The sequence below is a fragment of the Nicotiana attenuata genome, chromosome 1 (assembly GCF_001879085.1).
Source record: "Nicotiana attenuata strain UT chromosome 1, NIATTr2, whole genome shotgun sequence".
Lineage (NCBI taxonomy): Eukaryota > Viridiplantae > Streptophyta > Magnoliopsida > Solanales > Solanaceae > Nicotiana > Nicotiana attenuata.
In genome coordinates, this window is record NC_031989.1 from 42,997,006 (window position 1) to 43,016,785 (window position 19,780).

General features: G+C 43.7%; 1 protein-coding gene across 1 annotated transcript; it reads left to right on the plus strand.

The window, feature by feature from the left end:
• On the plus strand, positions 13,107-16,797 carry LOC109235515 (transcription factor ABA-INDUCIBLE bHLH-TYPE-like). The gene is made up of 3 exons (XM_019401664.1): positions 13,107-13,464; positions 14,421-14,535; positions 16,533-16,797. The coding sequence occupies exons 1-3, from the start codon at positions 13,107-13,109 to the stop codon at positions 16,795-16,797; spliced, it is 738 nt and encodes a 245-aa protein (XP_019257209.1).

The following is a 19,780-nucleotide window of genomic DNA, read 5'->3' on the forward strand; positions in this document are numbered from 1 at the left end:
TGTGTTTACCTCAAAAATACGAGTAACGATTAAACTTGTTTATGATTTTAAAAATACGTGCTTTAATTTAATACTAATTAATAACCAAGAAATCTGAATATAAACGAAAGAAATAAGTAAAATCAAACTAGAGTGCAAGCTAGTCTCGACCTCGAGGCCAGGCCTCGAGGTAGGTCAAGAACAATAAAGTTAAAGGACAATTGTGGTGAGCGTTGAACAAGAAAATAAGAGAGTATATTCTTTTGCCAATGATTGATGATGGTTACAAAATGATTGGGGTCCCCTTTATATAATAGGGGAACCCTAAATAAGGTACATTTCTATTTACAGTAAAGGATCTTATTGGGACAGCTGTCTAACCGCCTAGTACAGATTCGTACAAATCTATTCCGGAATTTATACCATGATCTTGGAGACGTGGCAGGAATCTTGCTCATTCTGTTACAAACTCATAACGGCATTATCTCGGGGTTGATCACACTGGGCTCCGACGTCCCTTTAACACTTAAATCTTCGAGCCTGGTGTTCTGCTTTCGGGCTCGAACTTGGTCCATAGTGAGTCTATTCCTCGACGCGAACCTTCTGTTCCTCGTTGTGAGCCTTCGGGCCTACAAAATCGGGGGCACATGATTTTACCGTATACAGATATTCCCCGCGTTTCTTAGAGTAAAATAATAAGAAACGATTTGAGCCTCGATTTTTCGGAGTCCCTGTTGATGACGTCATTCCCATGATGTAGGCGTTCGAAGTGACCGAAACGTCACGTCGGTTCGCTTCCCCAAAACATTAAATGCTTCTCCAGTGATGGCCGACCACTAGCGTCGTTGAACTGTCGCCGCCAGCCTATAAATATAAGGTTTAAATCCTAGAGAAAGCTTTACTTCAATCTTCAAACCATCTCTAAGCTTTTTCTATATCTCCTTCTTTCCATCTCTTTTCTCTCATTATTCGCTACTCCCGTTCCTTTCAGCGTCAGAAAATACCAAACTCCGTCTATTTTCACTTCCTCTAACTCGAATCAATGGGCAAAAACTTCAAAAACAGTTTCCCGAAAGGGGAAATCTTCCTCCTCCTCTTCCCGGCCGGCCAAACTTGTGGCGCCGGCCCTTCACGAGATCATTCCCGACCCCTGCGTGATAAAGAAAGACTTCAACGTTGAAAATCCCTCGGCAATCCCAGGCCGATGCGAACACGTATCTCGATATATTAGTTCGATAACGAAGAAGCATCTCAAGGCCATGAAGAAAGACTATGGCTGGGGGGACGAGGTCGTGGTACAGTTCCCCGACCCCGAGGAGAGCATCACTACTCATGTGGAGGGGTTTTTAAGTGTTTATACATACCCCTTCACACTGGGTCCCCTTGATTCAGTCGTGATTGACTTCTGTAAAAGATATGAAGTTACCCTCGGCCAGATCCATCCCTCTTTTTGGCGCATCGTGATTATGTTATGCTACTTCTCTAGCAAGGCCGAGGGATTAGTGTTTACCCTCAACCACCTCATTCGGCTATATCGGCCTCAGCTCTTTTGAGGGTTGATCAAGCTTCAACATCGATAAGCTTCTTTGCTAGTAACGACGAGGATAAGTACCGAGGTTGGATGAGCCGGTTCGTCCGAGTGAGGACCTCAGACGTCATCCCTAAGGGAAAAATGCCGTTCCCAGAGAAATGGAATCCCAATCGTAAGTGATGTCCCTTTCCTGGTATCTTCTTATACTCTGTTCCTGCCTTTTGTAATGCCTTTACCTTTTTTGCAATTGAAGATTGGATGCCCCATGCGATCCTTGACCTCGAGGACTGGGCCCGAAAATTGGCCGCGACCTCCTCGTATGACGAGCGCAAATGGCGTGACTTATCGAAGGGCAAATGGGAGGCCAAACACCATGGTAAGTTCTTCTCCCAGATTTTTTGATGCTTTTCTTTTATTAGAGATGATGTCTTACTTATGCCCATTTATGCATGTATTGGAGATGTCTCCGAAATAAGGCCAGCCTCGCCCGGGGAAGAGGTCGAGTCCATGGTTCCCAGATCGGGGAAAGATAGCAAGAGGAAAAGGGCTTCGAAACCCAAAGACCCCTAGGATAAGGAGGCCCCTACTCGAAGGCCATGGAGGAAACTTATTCATGTGGACATATATTCGGCCCATCCGTTTCTTGATGATGAAGAAAACGAGGGCGAAAAATCGGCGTTGGTGACCTGAACTAGGAAACCGGTAGAGGCTGCCAAGCCCTCCGAACCGAAGACCTTATCTCGTGGTGAGGAAATTTCAAAGAAAGACACGGGCAAAGCCCTCGAGTCTCCTGATATTGAGATTATTCCCCGCCTTCAACAAGTACACCGGAGGGGGCAAGTGCCGAGAATCCCGAGGCTAATCAGAACGCCCCGAGTGAGGAGCTCGGGTCCATGACAATAGGTCACTCCCCTCTTCTACCATCTTATTCTGAGGAGGCAATAAAGGACGCTCAAGGTCTGCAAACGCCCGACCCAAGCAAGGTCCTCAAAGAAGATCCTTTTCAGGATTGTTTTACTTGGGTCAATGATGCCGCCAACCTTAATGACTCATCTACTCTCTTTGAAGTGGCTCATCGTCTCTTCTATTGGGTAAGCACTAACTTTAATTGTTGCAAATTTTTTTTGTTTTCTTCTCCTTCTACGTTAATTGATATCTCCTTTTTTCTGTGTAGGCCATTACTAAGTTTAGAGCCGAGTTGAGCCAGTGTGAGGCCGAGCTCAAGAGATCCTCGGATGAAAGGAAGGCCCTGAGGCTCCTTTGAAATAAAAAAGGAGGAGGAGCTCAAGGACTTACGAGCAGATTTGGCCAAAGCTCGTCAAAATGAGGCCGAGCTAGACAAGCAGGTAACCCTCATTTTACAAGAGTATGGTCCAATTGACCCAACTATGGAGGCTAACACTTCAGCATGTCAGCTGCTAAAAAAATTGGACATTATCGGGAAACTTCGAGGGGAGGTCGATCAAGTTAAGGCCGACCGCAATCAGTGGAAAGAAAACATGGATCGGCTCGCTGGCGAGAAAGAGGCTGCCCTAGAACCCCTAGCCTCAGCCGAGACTCAGCTCCGGGGAGTCAAAGTAAAAAATCTGGCCCAGGCCAAGAAGATCGATGAGCTCGAGGCCAAACTTGCCGCTACCGAGGTCGAGGTTGTTGAAGCCAGGGCTGAGGTCGAGAGGACGAATGCCACGGATGACAAGACCATTGCTGTGTACTTAAAGGATGCCAAGGTTGCTCAAAATGAACTAAGGGAAGCCTCCAATTGGGAGAAACGGGACAGTGATTTGGCCAAGTGTCAATCCCGGAGGGAGACCCTCGAAGAGATCCACGCTCGAGGTTTCGACCTCACCAATGAGATAGCCCAAGCAAAAGCTCTGGAGGCTGATGCCAAGTTCCTCGTTTCCTCCGACGATGATGACGATGATGAAGGCATCCAGAGCGGGTCCGATGATGAAGCTGGGCCCAAAGGGAAAGCTTCTCCTGAAGGATAGACCAGCCCTGGCATAGATAGGATTTTCCTTTCTTATTGTATCGTTCTTTTTTATAAGGCCTTTTATCGGTCCCTTGTATATATCTTTTTCAACATATATAAAAGAAGAATTTCGATATTTATTGCCTTGTAATGTTCTTGCAATGACTTTATCCTTTTTAGCTGTGTGTTAGAGATTTTATCTCATATGTTTTCTTTGAAACTGCCATGGTAGAGCTCGAACAAGTTCGAGCTTTTGGGTATAGACCTTTACGGGCTCATACTGGGTAATGGTGAGTCCCCGAGCCATGGTCGAACCATTACTTGTTTAGGTTTGGGGTAATCGAACCCTTGGGTTTGAATTGAGTGAGAGCAAGGTCTCGAACTCTAATTGTATTGACCTTTTGGGTTTACCAAATCGGCCCTTAGGCTTTTTTTAATCGGCCCTTAGGCTCTTTAAGTTGGTCCAATTCGATCTCTATGGCAGGTATAATTTTTCTCTCTTTTCAGCTAAAAGACTTAGCGAGATTTTTTATGCCTTAGCATGTGTTTTTGTACCCGTTGGGTTTTTCGAGGGTTCAATCGACCGGAACCCCATTTGTAATCCGTTTGGATTACGATAATTTAATACCTCTTGAGGCTTTTTCGAAGGCTGACATTATCAAAGCCTTTAAATTATTCGAGGGGCTGATTTTATCGAAGCCCTTCTTTGTTTGCTTTGTTGAGGGTAACCTTATTTAACCGGTTTTTCAAAGTATTAGAAGGCCTTTAACTTATGGCGGAAGTTGAACGTCTCCGAGCCGCATTATTTCGGCCGTAGCCTTTTTATATGACCGTAGTCTTTAATATGGCCGTAGCCTTCAGGTGTGTCTCTTGGACTTTATTTCTCGATAACCTTTCTAACTTGTCTGAAAGGTTAGTCCCCGAGTATGATCGACTTGGCCTTTGCGTCGAGGGATGCCTCTTTGAGGTCTTGTAAATTCGATTTTAGGTACTCGAATGTGTTGACCTCGATGACAATCCCTGAGTATTCGAGGTGTATTCGCGTTTTGGCCCTTGAGCCATTTCTTGCAAAATCACAAGCATGATGTTCGTATAGTAGCAAATTTCTTTGAGACACAAAGTGTTTTGATATAGAAAGAATGCTTCTTTGAATAATTGATACATGCGTACATGTTTTTCCGTCGAGGCTCGACTATTCTATATAGACACGGTTCATCTGACCATTTGGCCCATGCAAAGTTTTCCTTTCGAGGCCCTCTTTGGCGTGAAGTAATTTCCTCGAAAATATAATCTCTGAGGGTGATGCCCTCTAGTATTAGAGGTTGATTGAAAAGAAACCTTGGATACTGTTGAATTCTCCTTAGGTAGCACATAGTTGTTGCCTCGTTAAAAACCTCACCGGTAAAACCCATTTGGGACAAAATCCGATCTAAGGGAAAAAGAGTGCAACGCGTGCTTTAAAACCTAAAGTCTTCGTGTAGAAAGGTTCCCTCGACGTCTTCAATCGAACTCCTGCAATGAGTTAGTTTTAAATTCAAATGGAAAAAGGGGAAGGTCATACCTTAGCAGTAGTATCGTTTGAGTAGTGATACATTCCAATTGTTCGGCAGTTGTTCGCCTCCAATCGTGCCAAGTTTGTAAGATCCTTTACCAACAACTCCTATGCCTCAGTACGGTCCTTCCCAATTCGGGCCTAGTTTCCCTTCATTCGAGTCTTGAGTATTGTGAGTGACGTTCCGTAGAACTAAGTCCCCGATTCTGAAGTGTCGAAGGTTAGTCCTTTTATTATAATATCTCTCGATTCTTTGTTTCTGCGCCGCCATCTGAACAAGTGCAGCTTCTCATTTTTCATCTAGTAGCTCGAGGCTAGTATTCATAGCCTCGTGATTTGACTCCTCCGATGCATATCAAAATCTGGCGCTAGGTTCCCCGACCTCGATCGGAATCAAGGCTTCGGAGCCGTATACTAACGAGAACGGGGTCACCCCCGTGCTGGAGTTTGATGTTGTTCGATATGCCCAAAGAACCTCGGGTAGAACTTCTCTCCATTTTCCTTTTTCATCGTCCAACCTCTTCTTTAAGTTTTGAACGATAGTTTTGTTTGTTGACCCGGCCTATCCGTTCCCGCTCGGGTGGTACGGCGTTGATAAGATCCTCTTTATTTTATGTGCTTCGAGAACTCCGTTACCTTGTTGCCGACGAATTGCTTCTCGTTGTCACATACGATTTCGGCAGGTATCCCGAATCGACACACAATGTGATCCCAGATAAAGTCAATAACTTCTTTTTCTCTGACCTTCTCGAAGGCCTGTGCTTCCACCCATTTAGAAAAATAATCAGTCATAAACAAAATGAATTTAGCTTTACCTGGGGCCGTCGGTAGAGGGCCAACAATGTCCATTACCTATTTCATGAAAGGCCACGGGGACAGGACTGAGTGAAGTTGCTCTCCGGGCTGGTGAATCATCGGTGCAAACCGTTGACACTTATCAATTTTTTAACAAATTCCTTAGTATCTTTTTCCATGCTATCCTAGTAATACCCTGCTCTAATAATTTTGCGAATCACAGACTCGGCACTGGAGTGATTCCCACAAGTACCTTCGTGGATTTCTCGTACAACATAATTGGTGTCCCCCGATCCTAAACATACCGCCGATGGTCCATCGAACGTCCTCCTGTACAATGTTCCATCTTCATCTAATGTGAAACTAGCAGCCTTAGTTCGTAGGGTCCTTGACTCTTTATGATCCGATGGGAGTTTCCCATTTTTCAAATATTTGATATACTTATTCCTTCAATCCCAAGTCAATATTAGAATATATTTCCGCATGACCTTCTTCTACTACGGACCTCGATAATTGGACGACAGTCTCCGGGACGATATCGTCTTCTTCAACTGATGACCCCAAGTTAGCAAGTGCAACGGCCTCACTATTTTGGTCTAGAGGCACATGATCTAAAGTCCACTCCTTGAAGCAGTGCAAAGTTACCTGCAGCTTGTCCAAATATTTTTGCATCCTATCCTCTCGAACTTCGAAGCTTTTGTTTACTTGGTTTACGACCAATAGGGAATCGCACTTGGCTTCAATGACTTCTGCCCCCAGGCTTTTAGCTCGCTCGAGACCTGCAATCATGGCCTCAGACTCGGCCTCATTATTAGTCAACCTAGAAGTTTTGATAGATTGTCTAATGGTACTACCTGTTGGTGGCTTCAAAACAATGCCAAGCCCGGACCCTTTCACATTCGAGGCACCGTTCGTGAAAAGGGTCCATACCCCGGATGATGTACCCGACTTCAGCAGTTCTTTCTCTACTTCGGGTATAAGGGTCGGTGTAATATTGGCCACGAAGTCAGCCAAGATTTGATATTTGATGGCCATTTGGGGTTGATATTCGATTCATACCCACCAAGTTCGACTGCCTATTTGGCCAATCGGCCTGATAGCTCGGGCTTATGTAAAACATTTCGGAGAGGATAAGTGGTTAACACACATGTTGGTTGACACTGGAAATATGGCTTTAGTTTTCTAGATGCGCTTATTAATATTAGCAAGTGCTAATATTTCTAAGTGATGGTATCTGGTTTCAGCATCTCCTAAAGTCTAACTGACATAATAAATAGAGAATTACGTACCTTGCTCTTCTCGAACTAGTACCCCACTTACCACTATCTCGGACACCGCCAAATATAAGTAGAGCTTTTAATCTACCTTCGGAGTGTGAAGCAAAGGTGGGCTTGATAAATATTTATTCAATTCTTCTAATGCTTGCTGGCATTCCGGGGTCCATGCGAAATCCTTTTTCTTTTTGAGCAAGGAAAAGAACATGTGGCTTCGATCTGATGACCTCGAAATGAATCGACCCAAGATGGCTATTCATCATGTTAGCCTTTGCACGACTTTCATGCTATCCACGATTGTGATATCTTCGATGTCCTTGATTTTATCGGGGTTGATCTCGATTTCGCGATTAGATACTATGAAGCCGAGGAACTTGCCCGAGCCGACTCCGAAGGCACATTTTTCCGGGTTAAACTTCATGTTGTACTTCCTCAAGATTTTGAATGTTTCCTGCAAATGAGTTAAATGGTCCTCTGTGCGCAGGGAATTTACCAACATATTGTCAATATAAACTTCCATTGATTTACCTATCTATTCCTCGAACATTTTGTTAACTAGGCGTTGGTACGTGGCTCCAGCATTTTTTAGCCCGAAAGGCATTACATTGTAACGGTATGTTCCAAACTTAGTGATAAACGAGGTCTTCCCCTGGTCCTCCGGGTTCATTTGAATTTGATTGTAACCGGAGTAGGCATCGAGAAAGGTAAGGATCTCGTGGACGGCCGTGGCATCGATAATGCGATCAATGTTAGGCAGCGAAAAAGAGTCTTAAGGGCAGTCCTTGCTTAAATCCTTATAATCGACGCACATTCTAAGTTTGTTCCCCTTTTTGGGGACTACAACTACGCTGGCTAACCATTCGGGGTATTTTGCCTCCCAAATAGACCCTATCTTAAGAAGTTTAGTTACCTCTTCCTTTATGAATGCATGCTTTACCTCGGATTGGGACCTCTTTTTTTACTTTACCGGTTTGAACCTGGGGTCGAGGCTTAGCCGATGTGTTGTTATTTTCGGCGGGATCCCTGTCATGTCTAAATGGGACCAAGCAAAATAATCCATATTATCGATAAGAAATTGAATGAGTGTTTTCCTGAGTTCGGGGGTTAACCTCGTTCCCAGGTATACCTTTTTCTCGGGCATGTATTCGATCAGTATGATCTGTTCCAGCTCCTCGACCGTTGACTTGGTTGCATCGGACTCTTTGGGAACAATAAAAGTTCGAGGAGTAAGGAGATCCTCTTCTTCTTTTTCTTCAATTACCTGCTTTTCTGATTCGGTCGAGGCTGGGGACGGTGATTGCTATTTAGCCGTCTGCTTATCTTTGGTGCTTGATTTTTCTGAGGTCGAAGGTGCTGATACCGGTATCATCTCGTTGACTGCAAACATTTCCTTTGCAGCATGTTGTTCCCCGTAAACTATTCTCACACCATCCGCTGTTGGGAATGTCATCATTTGATGAAGGGTTAAAGGTACTGCCCTCATGTTGTAATCCATGGCCTCCCGAGTAGTGCGTTGTATCACATGTCGCCTTCAATGACATGGAATTTTGTATCTTGGATGGTCCCGGCCACGTTCACTGGTAGGATTATCTCCCCCTTTGTTGTTTCACTTGCCATGTTGGAGCCATTCAAGACCCGAGATGCAGGTACAATTTGGTCCTGTAGGCCGAGCTGCTCTACGACCCTCGATCTAATTATGTTTGCTGAACTACCTGGATCCACGAGAACACACATAACTTGAATTTTATTTAACAAAACAGAAATTACCAGGGCGTTATTGTGCGGTTGAGATATGCCTTCCGCTTCTTCGTCATTGAATGATAGGATTCCCTCGGGCACATAGCTCCGAGTTCGTTTTTCTCTGGTAATTGGCACCTTGGTACATTTGAACACAGGCCCTTGTGGAACATCGACTCCGCCAACGATCATATGAATTACATGTTGCGGTTCTTCCTGCTCATTCTTTTTGTTGGCGTCTCTTTGCTGAAGTGGTTCTTAGCTCGATCACTGTGAAATTCTCGAAGATGAACCTCGTTGAACAATCGAGCTACCTCCTCCCTCAGTTGCCTGCAGTCTTCGGTCCTATGGCCATGTGTGCCATGATATTTACACATCAAGTTCGGATTTCTTTGAGAAGGATCGGTTTGTATAGGCCTGGGCCACCTTGTGTCTTTAATTCTTCCAATAGCTGACACGATCCCCGATGCATCAACACTAAAATTATACTTCGATAATCGAGGTGCTTCCGTGGGATCGATGTGTTTATCAAAACCACTCTTACTCATAAGTCCCCGAGAACTTTGACCTTGATCATTTCTTCGATCGTTCCAAGGAGCATTACGCCTTGAAACGTTGTTTCTCCGATCGACATATGGCTGATACCGTTCCCTGTTTGATCTTGGTTCCCTGTCTATGTCCTCGGAGCCTTAACTGCCAATCTATGAACTGAACCCAAGGGGGCTCCCAACTGGTCGTCCTCGACCCTGATCTTTGATTGGTAACGATTATGTACGTTTGACCAAGTCACAACTGGTTACTCGATCAGATTTTGCTTCAACTGTCGTGACGTTATCGAAATCCGCTCGTTCAAACCCCGCATAAAAGCTTGTACTACCCAATTATCCGAGACATGCGGTAATTCCATTCGCTCCATTTGAAACCGGGATATGAACTCCCTTAGCACCTCATCGTTCCTCTGTCTTATCATAAAAACGCCCAATTTCCTTGTTGCCACCTTTATAGCCCTAGCATGTTCTTTCACGAAGGCGTCTGCTAACATAGCAAACGAATCGATAGAATTCAGTGGAAAGTTGTGATACCAAATCATGGCTCCCTTTGACAAAGTTTCCCCAAAAATTTTCAACAATACTGACTCGATCTCATCATCGTTTAAGTCGTTTCCTTTAATCTCGCAAGTGTACGAGGTAGTGCGTTCATTAGGATCGGTTGTCCCGTTATATTTAGGTATATCGGGCATGCGGAACTTTTTAGGAATGGGATTCGGAGCCGCATAATGGCTTTTGTATGAATTTCTTGGCATCCAAACCTTTCAATACCGGGGGTGCCCCGGGTATTTGGTCAATACGGGAGTTATAAGTCTCCACTTTTTTGTCAGTATCCTCAGTCTTTTTCTCCCTGGACTCAATTCTCTTGGTGAGTTCTTCGAGCATCCTCATAATCGTGGGGTCAGTCCCCGAGACATTACCGTTTGATCTTTATGGCACCGGCTCAGTACGCCGAGTGTTTTCTGGTTCGACTATACTTGGAGATTTGTGCTGACTTTGAAGTCGTGCGATAGCAACCTGTTGAGCTTGAAGCATCTCGATTATTACTTGGAGGCTGACTCCCCCATCTCCTATACCCTGTGTTCTTTGGGCACCAGATCGGGCTTCCCTTCGTACACTTCCTCCGGGGTCTGCGCCTAAATCCGCATTCAAAGCAATATGCGAACTAACATCAACTGCTTCCACATTTGGCACTTCCCAGGGTTAATCGGTGCTACACCGACCCCTACATTGTTGTTTTTTCCATGGAATCCAAGACCATCATCGCTGTGTACGGGTGCGTTTTGGGAGTTTGACATGTTTTAACCTGAGAACAAAAATTCTTGACAAGAAACAAGTGTGAAAATAACGTGTTTATCAGAATCAGTACTGAAATAACCACTATTACCCTTAGCTCCACGGTGGGCGCCAAACTGTTTACCTCGAAAATACGAGTAATAATTAAACTTGTTTATGATTTTAAAGACACGTGATTTAATTCTATACTAATTAATGACCAAACAATCTGAAGTATAAACGAAAGAAATAAGTAAAATTAAACCAGAGTGCAAGCCAGTCTCGACCTCGAGCTAAGGTGGCCTTGAGGTAGGTCAAGAACAATAAAGTAAGAACAATAAAGTTAAAGGACAATTGTGGTGAGCGATGAGAAAGAAAATAAGAGAGTATATTCTTTTTCCAATGATTGATGATGGTTACAAAATGATTGGGGTCCCCTTTATAACCCTAAATAACGTACATTTCTATTTACAGTAAAAAATCTTATTGGGACAGTTGTCTAACCGCCTATTACGGATTCGTACAAGTCTATTTCGGAATTTACGCCATGATCTTGGGGACGTGGCAGGAATCTTGCTCATTCTGTTACAAACTCATAACGGCGTTATCTCGGGGTTGATCACACTTGGCTCCAACGTCCCTTTAACACTTAAAGCTTCGAGCCTCGTGTTCTGCCTTTGGGCTCGAACTCGGTCCATAGTGAGTCTATTCCTCGACGCGAACCTTCTGTTCCTCGTTGTGAGCCTTCGGGCCCACAAAATCGGGGGCACATAATTTTACCGTAAACAAAATATTAGAAGTTTAGAATAAACTTGTAAAATTGCGATTTTACATCGTAGTTTGAAGAAAAGATAAAACTTTAGCTAGTTAAAATTGCAACTTTCACATATAATCGGGACAGCTTGGAGAGTGGTGCAAACATTTATTAAGTTTGAACATAAAATCTAGATACTCAGACCTATGTCACAAGTACTGTATATTTTTAATTACAAAAATTTAAGGAAATAAAACTCTCGTTGAAGCTAAGCAATATTTTGGCATTCTGATATAAGTTATTCAATTTTAAATATAAGGAGCACATATTATGTAGAAATAGTTATTTGCAAGACTTCGAAATGTAACACATTCAGCTAACACGTCTAATTTTTTTTCTCTGTTTCTTTTTTGTCTCAATTTATAAGTTATAACATGGGAGTATTGTCTCTGGATTACATTCAACTATCATTTCGTTCTCTTGTACCATTGGTTCGTTGAAAGACAATGAAAACGAGCTTTCCTTGTGCCACATGAACTAGACGTCTAGATTACTAGGACTCATTTGGTTTGATGAATTGGAGATTGTATAAAATTTGATATTTTAAATATATAAATTTGATAAGATGTTACCGGAATACAGGCCAAAAGACTTGCCCATACTCCCCCAAAAAATGAAAAAGACTTGTCAAAACCGACAGCTTAGTGAATTTAACTATACAATTCAATATAATTCATTTTTCTGTTGTTGTAAAAAAGATAATAATATTAAAAATATGCTAGCTATTACATAAATTCATAGATCTGAGTTATATAATCATTGACCTGCATCCATCAGTTAGATGAGAATAGGGTTCGTTACCATCGAATAGTATATGGGTCAAAATCTGACCAAGGGAATCCTGTCTAAGAGAGGATAACTAAGAGTCGATTAGGCCGAGGTCGTGTTTAAGAAGTAACCTATTGGCGAGCTGAGTAGCTAGGGTCGAGATCGAGCACTCAGATCAGCCCAAACGACTAGTTTAATAATAAGATATTTTAGAGGAATATTCTACAGAATATTCTCTGCACATGTACTTTCAGTTAGGTAAGGGATATGTCCCATATAAGTGTGAATAGAGAGAGAAGAAAGGGGTATGTAATATTCCATACGATAAGCTCACTCTTGAAAAGTTGACCCTCAAGTAAATTACAAACATTGTCTTTACAAAAAGATTCGATTTGTTGTTGATCCTAGACTTTCTCGCATTAGATCCGAGAAAGCTTTCTATATTCCCATGTTTGTTTGTCTTACATCATTGTCAGAGGGAGAATCATCCACCCCATTGAATATTTGGATGAATAATTTATTTACATTTATTGCCATTTAATATATTTATTGATTGTCATTACTCCCTCATACATTCATAACAATACCATTAAACACCCCCTTGGTATTAAATAGCTTTAAGTGCAATTTTAGGTTGTTCATATCGACCAATTTCAGATCTAGGATTTACCCATTATCATCTTATTTAATTAGTTTAACAAAAAGGCTTAACATTTTTTGGTCAAACAATTTGGCGCCGTCTGTGAGAATTTTCTATTTAAAAATTTAGTTTCTTCTAGATCTAAAAAAAACACACAAAACTTTGCAAAATCCCGTATTTCCTTGTTTGCACAAATCTGACATGGAAGGCAACCGAGAGGAAAGATGAAGGCGATAGTCAACCTCACCACCAATCTCCTCCACACCATTAACGAAGTTGACGAAACGGAGGGCGAAGACATAACACCAAACACCTTTCCCAGGCGAAACAGCTTGCCCACACCTCTCGGTAGTGTCACGACCTCGCACGGTAAAGGTGCCTCCACATCCACGACAGAAGAGGCACCACCAGCAGTGAAAAAGTTACTTGAGGCATGCTTGACAAACACGCTAACCAGCTTCCTCGACAAGATCGCTTGGAGGTCGAGTAGGGAAGAGACAAGGGCCGGTGTCGCATCAGCAGTGTACGAGCAGCACCCCCTCCCTCCCGCAACAGGTATTACTCACAATGTTAGTGATGCAGGTAATGACACCCTCACATCTATTTTGAGGAAAATAGAGGAGATGGATAACGAGAACAAAATGCTCCGTAGCCAAATGAAAGAGCACCAAGAAAGGGTAGACAAAATACCGGGTGCCCATAAACTTCTGCCAAAAAAGAGACGTTTGTTGAGCAACTATATAGCGACGAGGCTGCACCGCATGCCATACCAAAGACCTTCAAAATGCCACCGCACTTAAAAATATACGATGGCACGACGGACCCGGAGGATCATGTGACCCACTATGTCACTGCAGTAAAAGGCAATGACCTCGAAAAAGAACAAGTATCATTCATATTGCTGAAAAAGTTTGGAGAAACCCTAACCGGGGGAGCACTAACTTGGTACTCACAGTTACCTGCACGTTTCATAGAAACATTCGAGGAAATGGCAGACAAGTTCGTCACTGCCCATGCCTGGGCCAAAAAAGCAGAGGCGAGGGTGATGACATATTCGCCATTAAGCAATTGCCTGGCGAAGGGCTCAGGGACTTCCTCGCAATCGTGTAAGAATGACCCTTCCAAATGAATCTGAGGGGATGGCGGTAGCTGCTTTCCAGAATGGGCTAAGTAGAAGTGGGTCGAGGGCGACCCAAAAGTTTCTAAGCCGACTCATGAAATACCCTCCAACCATTTGGGACGAGATACAAAATGCCTATTGTGCTGAGGTAAGAGCCGACGAGGACGATCTCAACGGACCTACCCAACGTCCGACCTCGGTCCAAATGGAGTCTAGGATAGACCGGAGAAACGACAACAGGAGAGATCTAGCGGGATCCCGACCCAATCGAGAAAGACATTAGCCTTACGTTAGAGGCACCCTCTTGTCACCTCCACACCACGATGAAGGTCCATCCAGGCCGTGAACGAGAATCCACCGAAATGAGAGAGGTATTCCCCCATTATTATCTGCTCATGATTTTTGTGTTTCCTCTCAGAAATAGTCTATGCACTGGAGAAGCTCGGCCCAAAAAGTGAAATAGCCACAGAAGATGAGATCCGACCCGAGCACCAGAAAGTCAAATGCCCTTTGCCAATTGCACCAGGAGCGGGGTCATAAAACCGAGGATTGTATCGCCCTAAGACAGGAGGTCGTGAACATGCTTCACCAAGGCATTTGGAAGAGCTGATGAGCGATCGTGGGTGGGCCAACTACGCCCGAGGGTGGGAACGCCGAAACCACCTTCCCTAGCTCGGAACATTCAAATAATCATCGGAGGAGGCGACGATGCATCTATTAACAACGTGAAGTTCAACACCACCCACAAACTCAAACGGTCCATCACCCGCGAACGGTATGACGAACTCGAAGAAAGTATCATCTTCGATAAGTCAGATACCCACGGTTTGGTACTTCCTCACTATGACGCTCTTGTCATTACTTTACGTGTCTTTGATACTGATGTAAAACGTATTATGGTCGATGATGGGAGCGGCACGCGCATCATCCACCCTCGAGTTCTCACCTAAATGAAGATCGAGGATAAGATTGTGCCGCGTTGCATCACGCTAACAAGCTTTAACAATGCAGTTGAGCGGGCATCTAGAGAAATCACGCTGCCCGTTCTGGCCGGTGGCGTCACTTTGGAGACCACGTTCGACATCATGGACCACGATACGGCGTACAATTGTCACGCCCCGAACCTGGGGGGCAAGATCGGCACCCGGTGCCTCACCTATCCTTGCATACCAACTTGCAACTAAAGGACTTTGAACATATAATGTCATACTTTGACCATGGTCCACATTGCAAGACAATTGCGAATGCTGACTAAACATCACTATAAAGCTGGGCCGACAAGGCCGTCATAACTACTACAGCTGGCAAACCAATAAAGTATACACAAAAGGCCTACAAGCCCAACATACTGCACTAACTGACAGGATATGTCTACAAGCCTCTACTGATGGATATATTGTAATTGGAACAGGGCCCCGACCTACTCACAATATATATATACATATATACACAAGATGTATATAAAGCTCTAGACCCGACAACTCTGAAAGGCATGGAGCTTACCGATCAAGCTGAACTCGGGCAACACTTAATGAGGAGATCTACCCGTCTGTCTGTCTGAACCTGCACGCATGAAATGCAGCGCCCCTAGAAAAGGGACGTCAGTAAAAATAATGTACCGAGTATGTAAGGCAATATACTGAAAGTTGAAACTGAACTGATAATATAATAAGTGAAACCAACTGGAGGTCAAAGATAATCTGAAGATATGCTTACCTGTTGTACTGACTCAACTCTCTCAATATAGTAAGTAAAATAGTTGTCCGGCCCTATAAGGCTCGGTATATATATATATATATATATATATAACTGCTCTACCGTAGTAGGCTCGCTCATAGGCTCTCGGCAATACTAGGCTCTGTATCTCGACCAACCGGGCTCGCTCACAGGCGCTCGGCCACAGTAGGCTCGGTATATAACTTACCATCTGATCGGAAGTTGTCCAATAGGGGCCTGCCCATCGATTATAGCTCGATGGTAATGAAAATACCGTAATACTGTATATATAGATTTTTTGCTCTCATGACTGGAAAAAAGAAATACTCAATTGAATATAAAGTCCCGATAAGGAGAATATTGTAACTTATAAGACTAGGAAAATATACGTAAATTCCGGGATATGAATTTTTCTTTATGCATCATTATCAAACTCGTGTAATTACGAGATCATGCCACAATGAAGAAAGGGCTTAGCCTTAACATACCTAAGCCGATTCTCTTGACAATCCTTCCAGCACACGTCAATTGCGACAACACGTAACGGCGGATCGAAGTAGGGAAAAATCCGTACGATGTTCGTAAGAAAGATTTTAGGGTGCTTTCTTAGAATTGCAAATCCCGTTGCACCATGCAGGGTATTTTTGTGTGAAATTTTTTCTCAAAATCCACTACTTTGCTAAACTCTAATTCACGTTCCTTTGTGAATTAGAAAAGAGATTCTTGAAATTTTTGAGCTTCACCTGTGAGCTTTAGCAAGCTTATGAATCAAGATTATCAATTAGTAATGGAAGGTTTGCTTACTATAAGCAAGGGAATATTTGGCTGTAACATTTGGCTTCTTGATACACTCTTTAACTCCAAAGAAGCGAGGAAGGAAGCCAGCAAATGGACGGGAGGAACCTTTGAATCACGTCGAAGCAGAGAGGCAAAGGAGAGAGAAATTAAACCAAAGGTTCTACGCATTAAGAGCTGTTGTTCCGAATGTGTCCAAGATGGACAAGGCATCACTGCTTGGAGATGCAATTTCATATATTAATGAGCTGAAGTTGAAGCTTCAAAATATAAAAACAGATTGACAAGACTTGAAGAGCCTAATAGAAGATTTAATTCAAATGTTGCCACGTAATCAAATATGACTTATATTGCTGCCACGCTTCAAAACCTTGGTCTTTATCCAAAGACCTTAATTAACCCTCTACTTACTCCTTAATCAACTTATTAATTTTCCACTAATTTAATAATTAATCAATTACCCACATAATTAAGAATTATCTCAAATTACATAAATTTTACTCACTTTTAATACACTTTATACACCTTAATATCATGGCCATGTGGTACCTTATATGGCACTAGTCCATAAATATGGGGTATTATAGCTTAGGCCGTATTTTACCCCAACATGTCAAATTTTGACGAAATTCATTTTCTTTTATTCGCCCACCCTCTCACCTTCGCGAATTTACTTATTAGTTGTTTGAAATAGTACAATACTTATAATCTCACAATAATCTCATTCTCGAACTTTCGTCGATTCATTTACAACGAAACTTTATCGTACGAAAATGCGGGATATAATAACAATGCCATCATAGGCTGACCTTGGATACATGCCATGAAAGCTGTCCCCTCCAGCTTATACCAAGTCATTAAATTTCTGACCCCCTGGGGAGTATTCTGCATCCGAGGAGAGCAATGCACGGCCCAAAAATGCTACCACATCACCCAGGACTGCACATACACCCAACAATTAAAAGGAAAGGCCGAGGAGGCATAGCAATTAACGAAGTCGGGGTCAGATGGCGATGAGAGGAAAGACGTCATCAGAGACCCCGAAATCGTAGAAGCCACAGGGTCAACCATAGAGGACCTCGATCCCGTCCAACTAGACGATAACGACCACAACAAGAAACCTTTCATCGACCATAAGCTCCAAGATCCAGGTAAATTTCGCCAATTCTTTAAAAAGTAACTTAGACCTGTTTTCTTTTTCCCATGTAGACATGCCATGTATCCCGAAGGAGATAGCAACTCATAAGTTGAACGTCGACCCGTTTTACCCTCCAGTGAGGCAAATTAGACGAAAGTTCAACTCCGCAATAAATGACGCGGTTCTCGAAGAGGTCGAAAAATTATTAGAGAACGGTTCTATCAGAGAATCAAAGTAACCTCAGTGGGTCTCCAACACCGTCATGGTGAAAAAGAAGAACGGAAAGTGGCGGATGTGCTTAGACTTCACAGATCTGAACAAAGCCTGCCCAAAAGACTCGTTCCCGCTGCCCCATATCGATCAACAACTCGACGCTACAGCCGGGCACAAGCTGCTAAGCTTCTTGGACGCCTACTCAGGCTATAACCAAATCCTCATGGAGGAGGAGGACCAGGAAAAAACCACTTGCATCACCCACCAGGGGACATACTGCTACAGGGTGATGCCGTTCGGGTTGAAAAACGTAGGGGCAACATATTAGAGGCTAGTGACCAAAATGTTCAAAGATCAACTTGGCAAGATCATGGAAGTATATATAGACGACACGTTGGTCAAGTCAAAAAGGAAGAAAGACCATATCGACCAATTAAGGGAAGCCTTCAACATACTCAGAAGGTACGACATGAAATTGAACCCCGAAAAATGCGCCTTCGCCGTAACCTCTTGAAAGTTCCTCGGCTTCTTAGTATCGCAATGAGGCATCGAGGTCAACCCCGACCAAATCAAGGCCATAGAAGGAATCCTAGACAATTTAACCAGCAAGAAACAAGTGCAGAAGCTGACCGACTGTATAGCCGTCCTGTCGAGATTCATCTCACGGTCCTCCGATAGGTGCCAAAAAATTTTCGGCGTACTCAAAAAGGATAACGGACTCCAATGAAATTCTGAGTGCGTTGACACCTTAAAAGAATTAAAAGGCTACCTGTCTTCGCCCCTGTTGCTCGCTAAGGCAGAACCCGGAGAGCGTCTCCTTAATTACCTGGCCTTGTCTGACATCGCAGTAAGTGCCGTCCTGGTACGAGAAAATAAAGGTACGCGGTCTCCAATATACTACATTAGCAAAACTTTGGTCGACGCCGAAACGAGGTACCCCCACCTCGAGAAGCTAGCTCTAGCCTTGGTCGTAGCTTCGCGAAAGCTTAGACCTTATTTCAAGTGCCACCCATCTCGGTGGTCACGACTTTTCCTCTAAGGAGTATCCTGCACAAAACTGAACTGTCGGGAAGATTGGCCAAGTGGCCATAGGGCTAAGCGAGCACGATATAACCTATAAGTCGCGAATGGCGATAAAGTCGCAAGTACTTGCCACCTTCATCGCCGACTTTAGTGCGAAAATAATGCCCGAAGTCGAAAGGAAAACCGCCTGTACTTCCACCAAAATGCACGACCATTGGGTTCTGTACATCGATGCTGCGTCTAACGCATCAGGATCTGGACTGGGACTCTTGCTCGAGGTCCCAACAGGCGAAGTAGTTTGCCAGTCCATACGGTGCCCTGCTATGACTAACAATGAGGCCGAGTATTGCAAGGTTAAAATTGGGACTCAGGTACGGAGCACGGAGAGTAGTCCTGCGATACGACTCGCAACTCGTCATCAACCAAGTCACAGGGACTTTCCAAATTAAGGAGCAACGACTACAAAAATACCTTGCCGAAATTTGCAAACTGTTACCCGAGTTTGACGAATGCCAGCTCGATCAAATACCCCGAGCGCAGAAGATCGAAGCGGACGGCCTCGCCAAACTGGAAGCGACCACCAAAAGCATAACCGGAGAAGGGAACGTGGTCACCCTCCTCCATTCATTGATCGATCAAATCGAGGTATGAACTATAAACTTGAATTGGGACTGGCGTAATCATATTATCTCATACTTCCAGGACAGGGTGCTCCCACCTGATAAAAAAGAAGCCAAGAAGCTCCGAATGCAGGCGGCCAGGTACAACGTCATCAATAACGACTTGTACAAAAGAACGTTTGGCGACCCCTTAACCAAATGCTTAGGAACAAATCAAACGTGGTGCTTCCTCGTAGAAGTACTCGAAGGTCACTGCAGAGCTCATACGGGCAA